Genomic DNA, 23,075 nt, shown 5'->3' on the forward strand with positions numbered 1-23,075 from the left:
GGCAAGTTTTATATCAGGGCCTGTGGAAGGTTGATGGTTGTTAAACAGGCCCACTCATTCTGCACAGAGCTCAAAGAGATTGCAAGGGTCATACAAAACCTTTCATATGGGGCCCCTTTCTCTCCCTGGGCTTTAATTTCTCTATCCATAAAATAGGGATACAAAATACTATGTTTGTGAGTCAACTGTCAAATAGAACATTGTCATTCACTGAAGGGCTGTCAGAGCTACATGCTTTTGCCTGCATCATCTCACTGAATTCTCATAATAACTTCTATGAGATAAATTCTATTACATCCACATTTTACAAATAAGAAAACTGTAGCTCAGAGATAGCAAACTACCTAATGAAGACAACAGCAAATATTTGGAAAAGCCCTTTCTTTCCAAGGGCTTTACTGGTTTAATCCTCTCAACAACTCTAGCCAAATGCAAATAAACCTTGCATTGGGCATTCCACCAAGGCAGCTTACCCTAGCACCGCCCTATTCAATAAAATAATAATAATGTAAACCATCTATGTAATTTAAAACTTTCTAGTAGCCACATTTAAAAAGTAATATGATACAAGTGAAATTAATTTTAATAATACATTTTATTTGACCCAATATATGCAAGATATTATCATTCCAGCATGTAATCACTATGAAAAATTATTGAGATATTTTGCATTATTTTTTTCATACTAAGTCCCCTATATATTTTCGAGTATAAGTTATCTCAATTCCAGCTAGCCACCTTCCCAGGGCTCAGTAACCACACGTGGCTAGTGACCACCATATGGAGCAGTACGTTTAGTGTATTTACTAACGCTGAAGTAAAAAGCCCAACCCACAGAGCCACCTGTCCCTTGGTTTCAGAGGATACGCAGAAATAATAATGGCCCTGGCTGGTGAGCAATGGTTAGAGCATTGGTCCATGAACGAAGGTTTGCAGATTCTATCCCCGCCCTGGCTGGGTTCCTGCAGGAGGCAACCAATCGACGTGTCTATCTCACATTGATGTTTCTATCACTCTCTCTCTCTCCCTCCCTCCCTTCCACTCTCTCTAAAAACAAGAATTAATGGAAAAAATGTCCAGGGGGGAGGATCAACACAAAAAGAAGAAATAATAATGGCAAAAAGTTCTTGAGCATTTCCTCTGTGACACCGGAAGGGCAGGTTTTGCTGTTTGTTGAGGATCTCACACACGTTATATCGTCTTCCTTGCAATAAGGGATGCCCTCCTCTTGACGGACGAAGAGAACTTTCTGGAGTGAGCCCTCCCTCAGTGCCCGACCGCCCTCCGTTGTCCCGCTCTGGCTACCGGTCGGGAGCCAGCCTCCTCGAGCCCACCACTCGCCACCGTCCTCATCAGGGTCAAGTGAGCAGATGCGCCCACAGGGGCTGGCGCTGGTCACCTGCGAGCGGAAGAGATGAGGGCGGGTAAGAACCCCTCGGGGCTCCGGCTCCGCCTCCGCCTCCAGCCCTTCCTCCGATGCCTCCCCATCCACCAACTCGGACTGCTGCTCGAACCGGTGCTTGGAGGCACCAGCATCCCAATGAAGCCACTGCACACTTAGATTGGCCCGCGACGCCGCAGTCGCCGCCGCCTGATGACGCGACTCGCCAACGCTAGGGGGCGCCGCTTTCTGCCACCCGGACACGGCTTCCGGGCGATCGTGCGCGGAGCTCATCATAGAGACGCTGGCGGAATCTTCCGCTTTCGTCCGTCCGTCCATTCGAGCGCTTCGCTGCTGTGGGTGATTTCGGTGCGCTCTCCTTCGTGCCAGCGGCCGCTTGCTTCCGGGTAGCGCAGGCTCTACCCTTTAGCGGTAAACGTCCCCTTTCCTACTCCGCCCCGCAGACGTAGTGCTGTGCCCGCAGCCGTCGGACGCCCAGAGCCGGAGTCATGGAAGCGACCGATCCGGGCGTGGCGGCCACGGTGAGCTCCGCGCCGCCTTCGGATAAAGAGGAAGGAGCCGGCTTCAGCTCAGGCCCGGAGCGTAACTCTGAGGGCTCCTCTTCGACTCCTGAGGCACCACCACTTGAACCCTCCAGCCCCATCGCCGCTGCCCCCGAAGCGATTCTGCCGCTTCCCACGGCTGCCTCCGCGGCCCTGGAGCTGCCTGTCGGGCCCGCACCCCCGGGGTCCGTGCCGCCTGCTGAAGCCACTCCGCGCTCCTCAGGCCTTGGCGGCTCCCGGCCCGGCCCGGAGACGTTCCGCCAGCGTTTCCGACAGTTCCGCTACCGAGACGCGGCAGGCCCACGAGAGGCGTTCCGGCAGCTACGAGAGCTCTCTCGCCAGTGGCTGCGACCCGACATCCGCACGAAGGAGCAGATCGTAGAGATGCTGGTGCAAGAGCAGCTGCTCGCCATCTTGCCCGAGGCGGTGCGGGCCCGTGGCGGTGCGAGGCTTCGCCGCCGCACCGATGTTCGCATCACCGGCTGAACGGCGGGCGGCCTGGTCAGGGCGCTCTCTGGACTGGAGCCTTGATCGGGTCCTGGGGCCTAAGCCTCGCTCTCCACTCCACATTAATGAAAAACGAATTTGGCAGCCTCTGTAGTCCGATGTGGCCCTTTTGTTCTTTACTGGGTTTATTTCTCGAGCTTATTTCCAACTTTGTTTCTGGCTAGTGGTAAATCCAAGTTGAGTGCCCATGAGAATAAAGCCTTTGTTTCCTCTTCATTTGGCCTTCGTTGGCTTTTGTGGGATCATTACGTGTTGGCTAGGCCTGAGCATTCGCCACATCTGGGACATTTTTCTGCACGCTTCCCAGGACCCCGCTTGGGCGTCCTTTGTTTCGGTAGAGCCTCAGGGCTCCATATTCCCCCCTACCTCTCTCTAGCTGGAATCTGAGCTTGTTTTCCTGAGAAAATAGTGACACATCTTGCCTTGTTAGGTAGGTTGTGGCATTGAACAGGCTAACAGCTGGCTCTATTAAATGATTGCTTACCTGGCTACCTCTGGACCAACACTGCTACCAACTTGCTCCAGTAGCCTGCTCTATGGGCACAGATTCCCAAAAGGTCCAAACTACAGGGCTATTTTAATGTTTCAGAGCAGGTCTTTATATAGAGATAGGCCAGTTCTTGTTAGCTCTGGTTTAAGCCTCCAGACACCTTCCTTGCCAAATTTTAGGCCTCTAGAAGGATTTAAGCAGAACTAGTGTGATCTTTTATATTGCTGGAGCTATACATTTTCTCTTCAACCACCTCCCATTTATTTATTTACTTACTTATTTTTATCCTCACCGGAGGACACTTTTCCATTTTTTGTTCAGATAGAGTGGGAGGGAGAGAGAGGAAGAGACAGAGAAACATGGACGTGAAAGAGACACATCGAGTGGCTGCCTCCCGCACGACCCAACCAAGGCCGGGGACAAACTGCAACGGAGGTACGTGCCCTTAGCGGGAACCGAACCCGGGTCTCTCTGGACCGCAGGCCAACGCTGAGCCAAACCGGCCAGGGCCCATTTATATTAAAATAAGCATAATTGTTTAGAAAGGGATTTGGGATTAGGGGAGCTCTTCTGTGAAATCTAAAAGCCTACTCTGTTCCTTAAGTCTTCAACCCCACCAGAAAGGAGCTAATTGGGGTCCACAGGCAGTTTGGATTGGTCTCAGAAGGATCCTAAATGCAGTAGTAGGTGCCACCTCTTGTCAGGAAGGCCAAAGTTGTCTTCCTTGCACTTCTTTCAATAATCAAAATCCGATAAGCTTAAGTTCACACCACATAGCATGAGCTAAACCTGGGCCAGAGGCTGGTGTGGGGCATTTTACTTTTGAACATTACAGACACTTAAATGAATTCAGAAGTGTTGCATACTTTCTTGGGATTTAGGATCTTGAACTTGTATCTATCTCCTTCCCTGCAGAAGTTAAATCTGTTTAGAATATAAAAGCTGACTTCCTTTAAAAGATGTTTATTTATAGTCCTGGCTGGTTTGGCTCTGCCATTAGAGCCTCCACTGGAGGACCTGGGGTGGGGGTGGGGATAATGTTGCCAGTTTTGATTCCTGATCAAGGGCATGTACCTGGGCAGTAGGTTCCAATCCCGGGCCCAGTAGGGGTCATGCAGGAGGCAACCAATCATTGTTCCTCTCTCCCTTCTTCCCTCCCTTCCACTCTAAAAACCAATGGAAAAATAATCTCGCATGAGGATTAATAATAATGTTTATAGAAAGTTAAATAATGCATATTAATAATTTAATTCAATAACATGACAAACATAGCAACAAAAACCTGTTTTATTTTTTCCAAATACAGATACAGAAGTTTGCATGTTTTGCAAATATTGCTTCAAAGCAACATCTCTATATACAGCGCCTTCTGTTCTAATAGCGCGTAAACATAGATATGTATCCACAGTGCAATGTTGGCTCATCAAGGGTCCACCTTGCATATACTCTTATCACTTAAAGAAACAAAATGATTAGTCAAACCGGAACTGTTTGTCAAGGCAATTTTTTTTTAAAGGTGGATAGTTTACTCAAAATAAAACTTAGGTAGTGTAAATATTTCTAAATGGTAACAGTAATATTTGCAAATAACAGTTTCCAGTGCTCCAACTTGGGGTTTATTCAGCTTGACCCAGGAATGAGGATGGAGCCCCTCAAAATGGCTTTAAATCAGGGAAGCACACTGAGGTTACCAGAACTTGGAGTCATCCCTGCTTCCCTAAGGACAAAAGTCACAATGAGTGAAATGAATTTTCTTTACAGAACTTAATACGCCAATTAATGGACAAAATTAGGGTAGTTCAGTTAGTTTCTGATTCCATCTTTGAAAAACACATGAGATTAACTACCTTAAAGTTACAGCTTCCCCAAATGTGATGCTCAAATTTAAAGAGAAAAAAATCAGTAATTCAGTAATACAAATCATCATACCTCACAGTTGTGGCTACAGAAAACCATCCTGTTTCTTCCCTTTTCAGACAAGCATCACACCGTTCTTATAATGTCGCTGTCTGATAAATTATGCAAAACATAGATGCCATGCACACTCCTGGAGCGTTTCTTCCTATACCAGAAACACCAACATTAGCAACGGGAAACAGCCTCTTGTAGAGGAATTGTGTCAGCTTTATTACAGATGTCATAGCTACATGTATTCCTTCTGATGGATAAGCTACAGCAGGTCAACTTGTCCTAAGTTTATTTTATATCACATGGTGAACAAATCACTGGACAGCATTCCCTAAAACAGATCTTAGTACAGAGGCCTTCATGACCACAATGACCTGAGCCTTAAAGCCTAACCATTCTACAGATTGCTGGATATACTGTCATTGCTATTGAGATATTGGCTACTTCACGTTTACATAGTAAATATTTCAGCATATAACATTACAGATTCATAAACCCATAATTAACTTGTGAGTGTTAATGGACAACTGTGCTTTGCTTTTTGCCTTTAGTGATAAGAAAACTAAATGGTGAAACAGGTCACTCCTCAAAACATGGAACATTTTCTTTAACTTTGCCTAGTAAGGAAAAATAACAATATAACAATTACATGTGGAACCGTAACCTGCAAGAGTAACAAATATTGTCTCAAAAGGTACAAACTATACCTGGACCTTAAGCAGCATTATCACCTTGATCTCACAAAATAATACAAACAGGAAATTTAACGTGTTAAAGTATATTAAAACAATTCTGAAAATGCCATTACTGAACATATACCCTTCAGGGAAGGAGGAAAGCGGCACATGTAGAATCTGAGATTTGTTTACAACAATATAAAATAAGGTAATTCCTCAAACCACATTCTTTGTAACAAATCTTTACAGTGAAAGAGTTCAAAATTTTGGGAAACACTTTTGGACATTAAATAGAACTGGGAAGCTGTCAATATTAAGTGGATAGAAAATGCTGTCCTTTGGGTTCCAGACCCTGCCTGCTTCAGTTTGGAATTCCTCCTAGATTCCTAGAACAGTGAGATTCTAGTTCCTCCACAGGCTGTATGGGCTCTGCTATACAACACACAACCCAGCCAACTCTGGGGTGAAAGCATACAAAATCTGTCCCCAGTACCATGAAGTCATGCAAGAGATGTAGTGAGAAAAGTGGAGTCCTACGAAGAAGGCAGGGCAGCCAAGGCCTCTGCTTCTCCCCAATCTCCACAGAATGGTGAAGTCATGACATTCCCATGAAGCCGGAAAAATGAAAATGATACCTGCTGCCTAAATCCATGCCAGGCAGAAACCAGAGGCTTGGCATGTGCCCCAACCTGACAGAAAAGTCAATTAAATAAGCTGCAAGTTGAATCTACAACTGTTTCCAATGAAACTTTTTTGGCTCTCATTCCATTTATCATCAGTGGCACGATTTCAAGTGAAGTTTGTGCAAAAAGACTCACTCGCCATCCAACGACGTGCACAAAAGGGAATCCCAAGAGTCTATTTGCTACCTTCTTGGTAGGCTCTGAGATCAGAGTGCCCTGCCCTCCAGCAGCCAAAATGGCCTCTTTGTCCAATGTCCATCACACCCCATCTGCCCAGATCCCTGAAGTCAGTCGGTGTCACGTGCATTCGGCATGCTAGGTTTATTTATTTTAAAATGCAAAGTTCCTCCTGCAAGCGCCCCCGAATTGTGCCCCCATTTGTTTTGGGTGCCCAGTTTCATGTTGAGCAGCACAGCGCAATCTGCTGCACCTTGCCCAGGTCCGTCAGCAGTTGCTTAATGCAATGCTTGAGCTGCGGAAGCCTGGCCAGTGGCTGCGGGGGCTCCAGTTCCCCAGTGTAGTCCAGCCAGCTCTCCAACACTGTAAGCAAAAGAGAGAGAGAAGATCCAGTGAATTCCCAACACTTGACATGAAAGACTGTCAAGAACTTCAGCACCAATTTCAACACTGTATTTCATTTGACCACTTGTAGAGAACAGGAAGGAAGGGCCAGTTCTGGCAACATTGACACATCACCCTCTATACAAAGTATTACTCCTAGACAACGCTCAAATGCTATACAGCAGTGTAGTCAAAAAGAACTTTCTGCAACATGGAAATGGTCTGTCTGTGTTGCTGAATATAGCAGCCACCAGCCATATGTAACTACTAAGCATTTAAAATGTGGCTAGGGCCCTGGCCTAGTTGGCTCAGTGGTTGCAGCGTCAGCCTGTGGACAGTGGACCGAAGGGTTCATCCCCAGCCCCAGCCAGGGTCGTACAGGAGGCAGCCAATTGATGTTTCTCTTTCTCTCTCAACCCCTGTCCCTCCCTCCCGTCCACTCTATCTAAAAACCAATGGAAAAATAACCTCAGGTAAAGATTAACCAAAAAATAAAAATAAAACGTGGCTAGTGCTAATGAGAAACTGAATTTCAGTTGTATTCCACTTTGCCCTGGATGCGTAGCTCAGTTGGTTAGAGCATCATCCCAATACACCGAGATTGAGGGTTCAATCCCCAGCCAGGGCACATATAAGAATCAACCAATAAATGCATAAATACATGGAACAACAAATCGATGTTTCTCTTCTCTCTATCCTGCCGTCTCTATCAATAAATAAAATATAAAAAAAACTGATTTAGATTTTAATTAAACTGCCACACACAAAGCAAGTGACTACTACTTTATTAGTGCAGCTCTAGAGTCTAGAAGGCTTTCTCAAGCACCTTGCAGCCACACACACAATCCTCTCTCCTCAAATCCAGCCCTCCACCTTCCTTCCCACCTTTCAAAATCCTTTTGTTTTCTGCAAGTTACTTCTCAGGGAAACCTTTCCCAGCTCTACACCTTGAGTCTGGTCCCTGCGTTATGAGTGCTACACTATTTCATGTTCTCCTTTGGAGCACCTACCATAGTTTGTGTTCATATATAATGGGATGATTTAATATCTGTCTCTATCGCCCTGGCTGGTGTGGCTGTTGGTTGAGTGTCAACCGTGCAATGAAAAGTCACAGGTTTGATTCCTGGTCAGGGCACATGTGGGAGGCAACTGATCAATGTTTCTAATGTCGATGTTTCTCTCTCCCTCCCTTTCTCTCTAAAAATCAATAGAACAATATATATATATATTTTTTTTTCTTTTCCTTTATTGATTTAGAAAGAGAGGAAAGGAGAGAGAGAAACATCGATGAGAGAGAACATCAACTGGCCGCCTCCTCCATGCCCCCCCCACTGGGGATTGGGCCTACAAACCTGGGCATGTGCCCTGACCGGGAATCAAACTCGTGACCTCTTGGTGCATGGGGTGATGCTCCACCACTGAGCCACACTGACCAGGCTCAATAAAGCATATTTAAAATGTTTTTACCACAAGATCAAGCTCTGTCTCTACCATGAAGGCAGAGGCAGAGTCTGCCTTGCTCACCATGATATCTCTAACACACAACTGTGTATGGAACATAGCAGGCACTCAACAGAGGCAGTAAGAAAATGTGGGAATAGTCTGGCGAAATGTCCCACTGATTGCTCCATCTCTGCAGAGCTCACCTGCCTCCATCAGATTTCTTGTTGGTACTTGGGGGTTCCAAAGAGGAAACACCTTCCCTCCTCCTGATCCTAACAAGTACAAGGACTTGAAAATAATTTTAAAAATGCCCTGTCTGGGTTGGCTCAGCAGTTCGAGCATCAGCCAGAGAACCAAAGCGTCAGTGGTTCAATTCCTGGACAAAAGCACATACCTGGGTTGCAGGTTTGATCCAGTCAAGAGTCGTGAGGGAGACAACCAATTAATGTGTCTCTCTCACATCAATGTTTCTCTCTCTCTCTCTTTCCCCCCTCCTTCGGTCCCTCTCTTCTATTCTATCTAAAAAAAAATAAAATAAAAATCAATGAAAAAATATCCTCGGTGAGGATTAACTAAAAAATAAATAAATATAAAAATAAAAAAATAGCCCTGCTGATGTGGCTGTAGTTGAGCATCGACCCATGCACCAAAAGGCTGCCGGTTCGACTCCCAGTCAGGGCACATGCCCAGGTTGTGGGCCCAATCCCCAGCGGGAGGCACGTAGGAGGTGGCCAATCAATGTTCTCTCTCATTAATGTTTCTCTCTCTTTCTCTCTTCCTCTCTCTCTAATCAATAGAGATAAAAAATAAAAAACAAGACTGCCTTCTCAGACCTGGTCTGAAACTGAAAACCAAAGTAAAGGATCAAAGTCACATGAGAGTGACTAGTGACCTCCTGAGCAAGAAAAACTCAATAGTGACCAGTTTCAATAAGTCTTAAAAACTAGCAGGAGACAGTGCACTACTCAGCATAAGGGAGAAAAGACCCGAAAACAATGCTGGAAGAGCCCACCTAGGTAAGTCTGAAGAAGAGGTAGTCAGGCTGGGTTGATTCCAAGAAAGAAAGAGAGACAGACAAACACAGACACTGTCCCTGGCAAGATGACCCTACAAGTGCTTAGAGACCCTCTTTTAGGTTACTATAACTACCTCAGATATAATTCCAGGTACACCAAAGATATCCCCCAACACTGTGGTGACCTAGGAGGCATGCAAAGGGAGAAAGAGCCCCAGTATGCAGACTAGAAGAATCTGAGAAGCTGAGTGTGATTGCTTAGAGCCTCTACAGTGCAAGCCTTCACTAGATCTATTGGGCTGAAGACCAGACCCAGATCTATGACAGCCAAATGCATCTCCTCTAGATCCCAGCATCCAGCAGGTCAGCCTTTTATTCATACCATGTGCTGGACTGTCACCCTAAGTTTTTCTCTTAAAAAGCTCAACAGGCCCTGGCCAGTTTGGCTCAGCAGTTAGAGCATTGGCTTGTGGTCCAGAGAGACCCAGGTTCGGTTCCCACTAAGGGCGCATACCTCGGTTGTGATTTGTCCCCTGCCCTAGTTGGGTCGTGTGGGAGGCAGCCACTCGATGTGTCTCTTTCATGTTGGTGTTTCTCTCTCTCTCTCTCTCTCTCCTTCCCACTCTATCTGAACAAAAAATGAAAAAATGTCCTCAGGTGAAGATAAAAATAAATAAATTAAAAAAAAAAAAAAAAAGTAAAAAAAAGCTCAACAGCCCTGGCCAGTGTGACTCAGTGGTTAGAGCGTTGGCCCGTGCACCGAATGGTCAGAGGTTCAATTCTGAGTCAAGGGCACGTACCTGAGCTGCAGTTTCCATCCCCAGCACCGGCCAGGGCAGGTGTGGGAGGCAATCAATCAATGTGTCTTTCTCACATTGATGTTTCTTTCTCTCTCTCTCTCCTTCCTCCCCCACCCCCTGTCCCTCCCTCCCTTGCACTCTCTCTTAAATAAAAAAAAAAAAATCAATGGAAAAAATATTCTTGGGTGAAGATTAACAAAAAATAAAAATATAAACAACTTCTCAGAAATACACTGACTACAACCAAAGCACATTTCATTTCAAATACACTCAGACCAATTAGATAGAGACAATGCTCTCTAAAGTAACATATTTTCTTAAAATTATATATATATATAATTTTACTTTTTATTTACTGATATTGGAGAGAGAAAGAGACACATCAATTTGTTGTTCCACTCACTTATGCATTCATTGGTTGCTTCTTGTATGTGCTCTGACAGGGGATGGAACCCGCACCCTTGACATACTGGGATAATGCTCTAACCAACTGAGCAATCTGGCCAGGGCAAAAATAATAGTTTCAATGCTAAAAGATTCACAATTGTCATGGTTATTAAACATGTTTTGTCTTTTAGTCTTACGATACTGTTTTTGGAACTACATAAATTATTAAATAATGATTAATACGAAAACAATGACATTTTTAAAACATATATCTGTTAATATAACAGCTTAGTAGGCATTTGTTAAAGTAGTACTGTATCCAAATTCCTATAAAAGTTTATTTCATTTATTTATTTATTTATTTATTTAATCTTTATTGTTGAATGTATTACAGATGTTCCTCATTTTTCCCCCATTGACTCCCGCCCCCCTCTCACCTCCCTCCCGCCTTTTCCCACACTGATGTCTGTGTCCATTGGGTATGGATATAAGTTCTTTGGTTTATTGCTTCCCACCCCACTACCTCCTTCCCTTTGAGGTTTGTCAGTCTAGCAACCGATTTGTACTTCTTAATCCCTTCACCTTTTTCACCCATTCCTCAAACCACCCTCCCATCTGGCAACCAACAAAATGTTCTCTGTATAAGAATGTTTCTGTTCTGCCTGTTCATTTTGTTTGTAGATTCAATTGTCGATAGATATGTATTCATTGCCATTGTGTTTGTTCATATATTTTATCTTTTTCTTCAAGAAGACCCTTCATCATTTCATATAATAACGGTTTGGTGGTGGTGAATTCCTTTAACTTTTTTTTGTCTGGGAAACTCTTTGGATATCAATTCTAGAGGATTGCTTTGCAGGATAGAGTAATTTTGGTTGTAGGTTCTTGCTTTTCATCACTCTGAATATTTCTTGCCACTCCCTTCTAGCCTGAAAAGTTTCTTTTGAGAAATCAGCTGACAGCCTAATGGGAACTCCCTTGTAGGTAACTTGCTGCTTTTAAGATTCTCTCTTTGTCTTGAACCTTTTTGCATTTTGATGATGATGTGATGTGTCTTGGTGTGGGCCTCTTGGGGTTCATCTTGTTTGGGACTCTCTGTGCTTCCTGGACTTGTATGTCTGTTTCCTTCACCAAGTTAGGGAAGTTTTCTGCCATTATTGTTTCAAATAGGATTTTGATTTCTTGTTCTCGATCTTCTCCTTCTGGCACCCCCAAGATGTGAATGTTGGCTCGCTTGAAGTTGTCCCAGAGGCTCCTTACACTATCCTCATTGTTTTGGATTCTTTTTTCTTTTTGCTGTTCTGATTGGGTGTTTTTTACTTCCTTATATTCCAAATCGATGGTTTGCTTCTTGGCTTTACCTACCCTACTACTGAATCTGTGTAAATTATTCTTTATTTCAGTTAGTGCCTCCTTCATTTCTGACTGGTCCTTTTCTATGCTCTTGAAGCCCTCACTAAGTTCGCTGAGGTTCTCACTAAGTTCATTGAGCATCCTTATAAGCAGTATTTTGAACTCAGCACCTGTTAGGTTGCTTATCTCCATTTCGCTTAGTTCTTTGCCTGGGGTTTTGTTCTGTTCTTTCATTTGGGACCTGCTTCTTTGTCTCATTTTGGCTGCCTCCCTGTGTTTGTTTCTATGTATTACTTAACAAGAGGTATGGGATTAGCTGAGACCAGATGCTGCTTGTTTGAAAGAATTTAGGAAAACCTGTAGCAGGATCCAAGACAGGCCAATCCTATGGTTAAGCAACTGGCAACAGCTTGGGTGGGCCTGAAAGTTGGGTGGGGCGGGGCCTCAGGGAATCACCAGGGCAGGGCAACCAATGTGAACCAGCTTGCTGGAGTCCCAGATATGGCGGCTGTCTGACGCCCCAGGGAAGGGCTCACCAAAGGAACAAAGGCCTCTGAGAGCATGTCTGACCAGGAGAAAGCTCCCTCTCCAGACCTCGCTCCAATGCCAAACAGCTCAGTTCTTCCCTGTATGTCTCTGGCGCCCCTCGAGCTGCCTACTCTCCAAGCTTAGAGGAAGTTGAGTCTGAGTAAGTCCGTGCGCGGGCCCTTTAAGAGGAGCTGTCTGGGGCTCCAGCCGCCTCAGCCTCCCTGAGCCTCAGTTCCCGCTGGTTTTTCCAGCCAAAAGTTACAGGGACTTCTCTTCCTGGCACTGGAACCCTGAGCAGGGCGCCTGGTGTGGGACAGGGACCCCTCAGTCCTCAGGGAGGTCTTCCCAGCCGAGGTGTCCTGATTTTTATCCGCCACACGTGGGTGTGGGATCAGCCCTTCCGCCTCCACCCCTCCTACCAGTCTCGATGTGGCTGCTGCTTTAGTTCCATAGTTGTAGGACTTCCATTCAGCCTGACTTCAGGAGGTTTTGAATAATGTTGTTCTGTAGTTTAGTTGTAACTTTGATGTGGTTGTGGGAGGACACGATACAGCTTTTACCTACACCGCCATCTTGACCGCAAGTCTCTAAAAGCTTATCTAGATGGTATTTAAATGAACTGAAGAGTTCAGTCCCTACTATAGTAGGATTCTGATGAATGAGTTAAATACAATGTAAAAGTCTGTTTATCTGAATAAAATCTTTAAACTTTATAATTGATTTTCATGCTTCCTTGGTACCTCCCAGGGCCTGGAATATTAGAACACGAACAGAGTTATGTGGCCCCAAATCGGCAGGACACAACATAAGAAGTCCTCTGGAAGGCCAGAGAAGGGAGCCCAGACTTATCATTCTTGCCATACTGCCCAAGCTGCATGGGATGGGTAAGTCAATGAGTAAGAAATAGACAGGCTCTTACTTCTCCCCTAAGAGCAAGTTCTTTTGGCAATAACAGAATGCTTTTCACCCTGTTTCCACGGTGCTAAGCCTCCTCTCAGAGACCCAGGGCCAGTCCTACTGCCATTCTCTCAAAATCCACAATCTTCAGTCTGACCTTCAATCCTCTTTCAGCAATCTAATAGGGTTTTCACAATGACACCGGTTATCATTCTAAGGAGCCCAAGCAACTTTTTAGGAGTAAATGAGAGAGAAATACTCCCCCTTCTAGAAATGTCCTCACAGTGGACCCTAGATTAGCCTCCTATTCCCATTTCCTCAGATTTGCCTCAGGGACAAGACATAAGCATGAGGGCATGTAGGTCTCAGTGTCGGTCTCTCTCTCTCTCTCTCACACACACTATCCTCTAATGCAGCAATCCATTTTCCAGTAGAACCTAGTCGTCTCATCATTCACTCTGAGTTACCTCCTCTCCAGCAGAAGACAGTACTCTCCTCGAGGTTCTGCTTCAGTCCCTGGAGTTCCAGGAAGCCTCCCTGTTATTGCTTCCCCTCACAACAGTTCTTCCCTAGCATGGCCTCAGCCATACACCCGTCCTGGCCACACCTCATGACCTTACCTTGTGTAACATATGGCATTTTTTGAGTTACTTCATATCCCCAATTAAAGTAATAATAGCTTGAATATACTCAGAATCCTCAAACAGAACATTTCTTTTTATTAATTTTAGAGAGGCAGGGAGAGGGAGAGAGAGATAGAAACATCAATGAGAGATAACAGCAACTAGCCACCTCCTGCATGCCCTCTACTGGGGACTGGGCCCAAAACCTGGGCATGTGCGGTGACCCGGAATCAAACCAATGACTTCTTGGTGCATGGGTCAATGCTCAACCACTGACCACACCGGCTGGGCGAACATTTATTCCTAAATCAGGCTCCATTTTAAGGATGAAACAAATAATTAGAAAATAAGTGAACAATCAAGGAGAAATTTTGTCTTGAAAAACCAAACTGGCAACTTCCTGGGGATCAAAAGGGACTGAACTTGATCATATTCGTCATTACAAGTTCTGTCCTCCAAGTCCATCTGGGAGAAATACCCAGGGGCTACACAAATGACTCAGTCAAGTTCTTAAATCTCTTATATGGAGAAGGGTGCATTTTAGATTTTATAAAGAGGTAAAATAAAAAGGTGTTTTGTTTGTTTTCAGATTAATCCTCAGATATCCTAAAAACTCAATTAAGAATTTGGCTGGTAAAGATTTACTCAACTTGCACACTGCCTGTAGGCTGAACCTAGCTACTCTTATGCAGAAGGGACTGGGCAAGTGAGGCAGGACCCCTAACATCAGGCAGACCTTAGAAGTACCCAATAAATACTAAAAATTTGGTCCATCTGGAAAGAATGGAGGTGGGCAATACTGAAAAGAAGAGGAGGCAAGAATATAGTTGTCCCTGGGCCAGATAAGGGAGTTCAGAAAGCAGTGCATCCTGGCAAGCTCATAGTGCCTACCAACAGACAGAGAGCTAGGGAGGAGACCTACCATCCAGCTCCTTCTCAATGGAGTCCATCCTATGCGTGACTTCATCCTGAAGAGATTCTACGTGGGTGAGCAGGTTAAACTGCCACTGGTGCTGGGAGCTCAGCAGCCCCTCTCCACCTCTGTCCAGCAACTTCTGCACAGGGGCTTCCTCTGATATGACCTTTTTGGAGATGTATTCCCTCACCTGGGGACACAACAAAATTTAAGTTACTGAGCGGAGACAGGTCTCAGCCCCTTCCCCAACCAGCCAGTGGTTAACACCATCTAAAAACCAGTTGCAGTTTGAATATTTTAAATCTCTCTCTCTCCTCCCTCTCTCTTGGGCACTGGCCAGAAACATGCCTGCTGTACCAACTGCAACCACTCCGAGGCTTCACAGACCTCTGGCTCAAAGGACCCCATGGCTGTTTCTCCCAATGCCCCAGGCCTGACATGGCTTCACAGAATGGCTTTCCGAGCCCTGAGATCAGAGTATAGTAGGGCGAGTATAGACAAGGATTAATATGTGGGAATCAGACAAGAGTCCTAGCTCTGTGTCTTGCTGAATGCGTGAACCTGGCTAAGTTATTTCATCTCTCCAAGCTGTTCCCTTATGTGCAAGATAGAAGCAGTAAAACCTACTTTAAATTTTCATGAGGATGAAATTATATAAGAGATGTATAATACAATTTGCATTATATTGATGGCCTAATGTCAGGCTGCCATCAAAGAAAGAGATTTTTAACCCTGCCTGCCTTGTTCAAGCCCAGCATTTCCTTATAATTTAGGAAGCTCCCTCTCACCAACAAGCAGCAACGTATTTAACATTGATGATATTGACCCACAATTCTGGGAAGGTAAGGATGACGTGGGTAAGAAGTTTTCAAATCACTCAGAGCCTCACTGACAAATGAGGATAGGGTAGACCGAGACCAGTGAACAGTTAAAGATGACAACTTTAGCAAGAGGATGACACAGGGGGTTCCAGAAAAGAATGACTTGAAAAACAAAAAAATAAAGAGTGGCTCTTGGGAAAACTGATGAAACTTGCAAATATTTTGACAAAACAGACTGTTCTTATGTCAGGGCTGTTCAAGTAAAGCTATCACCAAACTGTATTGAAAAATTTATGCTTAACACAACACTTGACTCATTCTTGGCTCATGCTAAGAATTAGCACTTAGGTGCAATTAGAACATAAATTGTATTAAAAACAAAAACAAAAAAACTCATTTTCCTAACCTGATTCCATTTATCAAGTCCCAATCAACTCTTTTCTCCTTGCTACTTCCCACCTCTCCACCCCCACCCCTATTGACTATGCCCTTTTGTGGGTATTTCCCAGAACCAATGATCTTTAGTTTAAGTGGACTCTCCTGACTTTGCACCAATTTTAAAAGAAAACAAAAAATACCTGTGATAAGCACATTTAAAACAATTTTACAATAAATGCAATCTTATAATAAACATTTTCCCTAAAAGGAGAATTTACAAGCAATCAAACACTGAACTAAGAACAAGTACAAGCAAGCCATATACCTTTAGGGAGCTAGGTTTGGGGTCAATGTCCCCCCTGCTCCTATCTTGGTCCAGAGGCCAGCCCAGGCGCGGGGAGAGGGAATCGTCACCATTTTCATGGAGGGGGTTGACTGCATCGAGGGCCGAGCCCCGGGTCTCCACCACTAGCTTCTGCTCCACAGCAGGGTAATAGGCGCGGGGTTTCTGGTAGCAGTGCTCACTGGTGATATATGACTCCTCCATAGACCGGGGCAGGGGTAGGGGTTTCTCCGCTGCCCCATTCAAAGTTCTACAACTTGGGGCTTCCTCCTTGCTCTTGGCTTCAGTGACCTGGATGTGTCTGGAATGAGCTCTCCCATCCCCTGAGTGCTGTTTCCAAGGCTGACACCACAGCTGCAGATCAGGATGCTCCCTGCTTCTGTGGGGAGGGCAAACATGGAAAGGGGTATGGAGTAAGTGGAACCACTGCAGGGACTTCTCAGTTCCCAAACACTCTCCCAACAGGGAAAAGAGCTCCCACCTGGTCACATACCACCCTTTGCCAAGGAAGAGGGAATGGAAATCCAGTCTCTGAGGAAATCACTTCTAGGCAAGCTCCCACTGTGTACACTTGCAGTGAGTGGGAAGACGGACAGATGCTACTCACATTTTGTTCACAAATATGTAGAAAGGTGTGGGGGCCTTCTGACAGGTACTACTGGCATTTGATTTATAGCCTTCAAGGATGCTAAACATCCTGTAATGCTTGGGACAATCCCACACAGGGTTATCCCACGGTATAATTGTCAACAGTACCTTCCCAGCCCCAGCTGAGGAACACTGACCAGCAGGAAAGCACAAGCTTAACTCCCACACATGGGTACCCCCACACATACACACTTTACTGAAGCCTTCCTAGAGAAATGGAATAGGTCATCTGGTCAGGGCACATGCCCAGGTTGTGGGCCCAATCCCCAGTTGGGGGCATGCAGGAGGCGGCCAATCGATGTTCTCTCTCATTGATGTTTCTATCTCTCTCTCCTTCTCCCTTCTTCTCTCTCTAAAAAACAAAAAAGAAAAAAAAAAATCTGCCAGGCTACTTAAGGAACAATATTTCTAAGAAAGAAGATCCAGAATCGGTGTCAAGAGAGACTATCCATGTTACAGACATACTGGGACCACCTCCCCCTCTCCCAAGATCTTTTCTCCACATACAATGGCTAAACTGATCTCCCTACACCCTCTTCTGAATTGCTTGGAGAAATCAGATTTAATTCCAGTACAAAGTCACTGCTCTAAATATGGAAGATCTAATTTGGAAGAGACAAGGTTCCTGAATATGAAACAAGGACAGGAACACTGGCATTTCAGTGAGAAGGAAAAGGACATCCTCTGACTGATTCCGCAAATGAAAAGAAATAGAGCAAAGTTCACAATCAGGAGCATTACCTGAAGGTTGTTTTTTTTTCTTTCCACAACTATTTACTTTATTTATTTATTTTAAAATCTTTATTGTTGGATGTAAAATGTATTACAGATGTTCCACATTTTTCCCCCATTGACCCCCTCCTCCCTACTCCCGCCCCCCTCCCGCCTTTTCCCACACCACTGTCTGTGTCCATTGGTTATACATTTAAGTTCTTTGGTTTATTTCTTCCCACCCCCCCCAACCCTTTTCCCTTTGAGGTTTGTCAGTCTAGCAATGAATTTGTACTTCTTAATCTCTTCACCGTTTTCACCCATTCCCCCAATCCCCCTCCCAACTGGCAACCAACAAAATGTTCTCTGTATCGCCCTGGCCGGTTTGGCTCAGCGGTTAGAGCGTCGGCCTGCGGTCCTGAGAGACCCGGGTTCGGTTCCCGCTAAGGGCGCGTACCTCGGTTGCAGTTTGTCCCCGGCCCTGGTCGGTTGTGCGGGTGGCAGCCACTCGATGTGTTCCTTTCACATCAATGTTTCTCTCTCTCTCTCTGTTCCTCTCTCTCTCTCCCACTCTACCTGAACAAAAAAATGGAAAAATGTCCTCGGGTGAGGATAAAAAAAAAAAATGTTCTCTGTATCTATGAGAATGTTTCTGTTCTACCTGTTCATTTTTTTTTTTTTATCCTCACCCGAGGACATTTCTCGATATTTTGTTCAGATAGAATGAGAGGGAGAGAGAGAGAGAGAAACATCGACGTGAAAGCGACACATCGAGTGGTTGCCACCCACACGACCCAACCAGGGCTGGGGACAAACTGCAACCAAGGTACGTGCCCTTAGCGGGAACAGAACCCGGGTCTCTCCGGACCGCAGGCCGATGCTGTAACCGCTGAGCCAAACCGGCCAGGGCTACCTGTTCATTTTGTTTGTAGATTCCATTGTTGATAGATATGTATTCATTGTCATTGTGTTTGTTCATATATTTTATCTTTTTCTTCAAAAAAAACCCTTCATCATTTCATATAATAACAGTTTGGTGGTGGTGAACTCCTTTAACTTTTTCTTGTCTGGGAAAGTTTTTATATGGCCATCGATTCTAAATGACATCCTTGCAGGATGGAGTAATCTTGGTTGTAGGTTCTTGCTTTTCATCACTCTGAATATTTCTTACCACTCCCTTCTGGCCTGCAGAGTTTCTTTTGAGAAATCAGCTGACAGCCTTATGAGAACTCCCTTGTAGGTAACTAGCTGCCTTTCTCTTGCTGCTTTTAAAATTCTCTCTTTGTCTTGAACCTTTTTGCATTTTGATGATGATGTGTCTTGGTGTGGGCCTCTTGGGGTTCATCTTGTTTGGGACTCTCTGTGCTTCCTGGACTTGTATGTCTGTTTCCTTCACCAAGTTAGGGAAGTTTTCTGCCATTATTGTTTCTTTTTTGTTTTGTTTTTATCCTCACCCGAGGACATTTTTTTTCCATTTTTTGTTCAGACAGAGCGGGAGGGAGAGAGAGGAAGAGAGAGAGAGAGAGAAACATCGACGTGAAAGGGACACATCGAGTGGCTGCCACCCGCAAGACCAACCAGGGCCGGGGACAAACTGCAACCGAGGTACATGCCCTTAGCGGAAACCGAACCCGGGTCTCTCTGGACCGTAGGCCAACGCTCTAACTGCTGAGTCAAACCGGCCAGGGCTGCCATTATTGTTTCAAACAGGTTTTCGATTTCTTGTTCTTGCTCTTCTCCTTCTGGCACCCCGAAGATGCGAATGTTGGCTCACTTGAAGTTGTCCCAGAGGCTCCTTACACTATCCTCATTTTTTTGGATTCTTTTTTCTTTTTGCTGTTCTGATTGGGCATTTTTTGCTTCCTTATATTCCAAATCGATGGTTTGCTCCTTGGAATTACATACTCTATTATTGAAGCTGTGTAAATTATTCTTTATTTCAGTTAATGCCTCCTTCAATTCTAACTGTGCATCCATGATTTCTAACTGGTCCTTTTTTATGCTCTTGAGGCCCTCCCTAAGTTCACTGAGGTTCTCACTAAGTTCATTGAGCATCCTTATAAACAGTATTTTGAACTCAGCACCTGTTAGGTTGCTTATCTCCATTTCACTTAGTTCTTTTCTTGGGGTTTTGTTCTGTTCTTTCATTTGGGACCTGTTTCTTTGTCTCATTTTGGCTGCCTCCCTGTGTTTGTTTCAGTGTATTACTTAATGAGAGGTATGGGGCTTGCTGAGACCAGATGCTGCTCGTTTGAAAGAATTTCGGAAAACCCTGAAGCAGGATTCAAGACAGGCCAATCCTATGGTTAAGCAACTGGCAACAGCTTGGGTGGGCCTGAAAATTGGGTGGGGCAGGGCGGGGCCTCAGGGAGTCACCAGAGCGGGGCTACCAGTGTGAGCCAGGTTGCTGGAGTCCCAGATATGGCGACTGTCTGCCACTCCAGGGAAGGGCTCACCAAAGGAACAAAAGGCCTCTTACAGCACATTTGTCCCAGAGAAAGCCCCCTCTCCAGCCCTCGCTCCAGTGCCAAACAGCTCAGTTCTTCCCTGTATGTCTCTGGTGCCCCTCGAGCTGCCTCCCCTCCAAGCTTAGAGGGAGAGAGTCCAATAAGTCCGTGCGCGGGCCCTTTAAGGAGCTGCCTGGGGCTCCAGCCGCTTCAGCCTCCCTACGCCTCAGTTCCCACTGGTTTTTTCCAGCCAGAAGTTATGGGGACTTCTCTTCCTGGCACTGGAACCCTGAGCGGGGCACCTGGTGTGGGACGGGGACCCCTCAGTCCTCAGGAAGGACCTTCCCAGCCGAGGTATCCTCCTGATTTTTATCCGCCACACTTGGGTGAGGGATCAGCCCGTTGCGGCGACGCTGCCATCACCACCCCTCGCACCTCCTACCAGTCTGGATGTGGCTGCTGCTTTAATTCCGTAGTTGTAGGACTTCCATTCAGCTTGATTTCAGGCGGTTTTGAATGATGGTTGTTCTGTAGTTTAGTTGTAACTTTGATGTGGTTGTGGGAGGACGCGATACCGCGTTTATCTACTCCGCCATCTTGACCGGAAGTCACCTGAAGATTTTTTAGGCCCTCACATGGACCACCTTCCCCCCTACCTCAGTCAATTTCTGGCATCTCATTAAGAAGAAATTCATTTGGTTTAAATGTGGTAAAGTTTTCCAGTTTTATAAAATATGAAGGAAAAACTAGTCTCTGACATCCTATTCAGGGCTGTCAGATTCAGCTAGACTCAACAGATACTGTCACAATAATAGCTAGTATCAACCCAGCCACTATCCTCCTCTTCTTTTATACCCAGCTCAACCCTCACTACTGAGTTTCATCAGGGCACGTAGACAGCTGGTTAGCTTCCCTTGAAGTTAGGTATATCCATAAAACTGCTTGTTCCCCCTTTTTCTACTACCCCCTCCCCTGCTCCTGAGGTTTGGAGCATAGTTGAGATACAGATGAGACTACTTCAACCATGGAGATGAGGATAATCCCAATGAATGCCAGAGGAATAAGACAGAAGAAACCCAAGTTCCCTAAGTCCCCAGAAGGAATCCTGGAGAAAGGTTATATACCTGGCCTGGACCCCTACCTACCCCTGAACCATGCAAAATGTGAGAAAGAAAATTCCATTTTGCTTTAATTTCTATTTGGGGGAGGCCTTTGTTATAGCAGCTTATCTTTCACCCAAACCAATATACACTCTTGCTGAATGTGCCTTGTTACTCCTTGTCATGCCAGTACTTGAAGCCCAGCCTCTGTGTACCAGAATGCAAGAGAAAGCAGACCTTCATTCTACCATCTCAGGGTTCTGATACTCTACTCTGCCTGAATCCAAGAGGCCTCCAAGACTAGTAAGCACAAAGGAAACCATGTTGGAGAGTAGCCTGTCATGTCTAACTTGCTCATGGCACTAGTTTGTCATTATTGATGACTTAACTAAAATGGCACCAAATGGTTCCCCCCTCACCTCTCCCTCTCCCTCTCCCCCTTCCCCTCCCTCCCTCCCTTCCACTCCATCTAAAACTCAATGGAAAAATATTCTTGGGTGAGGATTAACAAAAACATAAATATATAAATAATAATAAAATGGCACCCTATGGGCAGGTTCATGGGAGAACTTAAGGAGAGATTTGTACAGAAGAGAACCCTTCCCTACCATAGATTGTGCTAATACCAAAAGAAAATTCATGGAACTGCTGAGATGAAGAAATTAAAAAAGTCAGAACCTGAGTTCTAGTTCTGACTCTACCCCCAGAAACCAGGGGAGAATGGCTGCCCCATTCAAGGCCCAGTTGCCCTATTTGGTAAAGAGGGGTAGGCTATAAAAGCCAACAGACCCCAATAAGAGCCACATGTCTATCTCAGAGTATACATAAGCTTGGGTCACCTGACATGTAGAATGCAACCACAGAAGGGAATTCACACTCAATTTAACTCCAAACACTGGCCACTGAAAGCCAGAAGTCCAGCTCCAAAAGGCCTAAATCTTTCCTATATGAGCAAACCATCAAGAGGCATATTTACTGAGCAACCCCAATGCTAGAGAGCAGGCTTGCCACCAATAATATCTCTTCCAACAGCTTTCATTTTTAGTTTGTTTACCAATCAAGGATGCTTAGGATGAATGGATAAACAAAATGTGGCATTATATACAATGAAATATTATTTAGCATTAAAAAGGAAATTTAATACAGGTTACAAAATAGATGAAACTTGAGCACATTACAATGAACCAGTTATAAAAAAGACAATTACTGTAGGATCCCTAGCCCAGCCGGTATGTCTCAGTGGTTGAGCATCAACATATGTACCAAGAGATCACTGGTGTGATTCCCATTCAGGGCATGTGCCCAGGTTGCAGGCACCATCCCCAGTAGGGGTTGTGCAGGAGACAGCTGATTAATGTTGATGCTTCTCTCTCATCAATGTTTCTCTCTCTCCCCCTCTCCATTCCTCTCTAAAAAAATAAATAAAAACATTTAAAAAATAAAGACAAATGAAGTACTTATAGTAGTCAAATGCATAGAGACAATAAGTAGAGTGGTGGCTGCCAGAGGGTTAGGGGACGGAAAATGGAGAGAAGTTATTTAATGAGTACAGAGTTTCTGTTTTATAAGCTGAAAAGAGCTCTGGAAAAGAGTTCTGGAAATTGGATGCACTTATCACTGCTGAACTGTACAATGAAAAATGGTTAAGCCCTGGCCGGTTTGACTCAGCGGTTAGAGAGTCAGCCTGCGGTCCAGAGATATCAGAGTTCAGTTCCCACTAAGGGCACATACCTCGGTTGCAGTTTGTCCCCGGCCCCGTTTGGGGTTGTGCAGAAGGCAGTCACTCAATGTATCCCTTTCATGTGTCAATGTTTCTCTCTCTCTCTCTCTCTCTCTCTCCCTCCTTCCCTCCCATTCTATCTGAAAAAAAAATGGAAAAATGTCCTCTGGTGAGG

The 23,075-nt window shown here is 45.0% G+C and overlaps 2 protein-coding genes across 11 annotated transcripts in view; one reads left to right on the forward strand and one right to left on the reverse strand.

Moving 5' to 3' along the window:
- Nucleotides 1–1,686: 1,686 nt before the first annotated feature.
- SCAND1 (SCAN domain containing 1) lies at nucleotides 1,687–2,667 on the forward strand. Its single transcript, XM_036246051.1, has one exon. The coding sequence runs from the start codon at nucleotides 1,891–1,893 to the stop codon at nucleotides 2,428–2,430; it is 540 nt and encodes a 179-aa protein (XP_036101944.1). The 5' UTR covers nucleotides 1,687–1,890; the 3' UTR covers nucleotides 2,431–2,667.
- Nucleotides 2,668–4,228: 1,561 nt separating this feature from the next.
- Nucleotides 4,229–23,075, reverse strand: part of PHF20 (PHD finger protein 20) — a 153,136-nt gene continuing 134,289 nt past the window's right edge. For 6 of the 10 annotated variants that reach the window (XM_036246038.1, XM_036246039.1, XM_036246041.1 and 3 more), the window contains exons 16-18: nucleotides 16,257–16,653; nucleotides 14,739–14,922; nucleotides 4,234–6,749 (exon numbers count right to left, since the gene is read on the reverse strand). In XM_036246038.1, coding sequence (XP_036101931.1) covers nucleotides 6,607–6,749; nucleotides 14,739–14,922; nucleotides 16,257–16,653 — 724 coding nt within the window. In that variant the 3' untranslated portion in view covers nucleotides 4,234–6,606. Of the gene's footprint in view, nucleotides 6,750–14,738; nucleotides 14,923–16,256; nucleotides 16,654–23,075 lie in introns of those variants that run through there. The other 4 variants (XM_036246046.1, XM_036246045.1, XM_036246044.1 and 1 more) reach the window with 4 other exon arrangements.

The sequence above is a fragment of the Molossus molossus genome, unplaced genomic scaffold (assembly GCF_014108415.1).
Source record: "Molossus molossus isolate mMolMol1 unplaced genomic scaffold, mMolMol1.p scaffold_m16_p_6, whole genome shotgun sequence".
NCBI classification, from domain to species: Eukaryota; Metazoa; Chordata; class Mammalia; order Chiroptera; family Molossidae; genus Molossus; species Molossus molossus.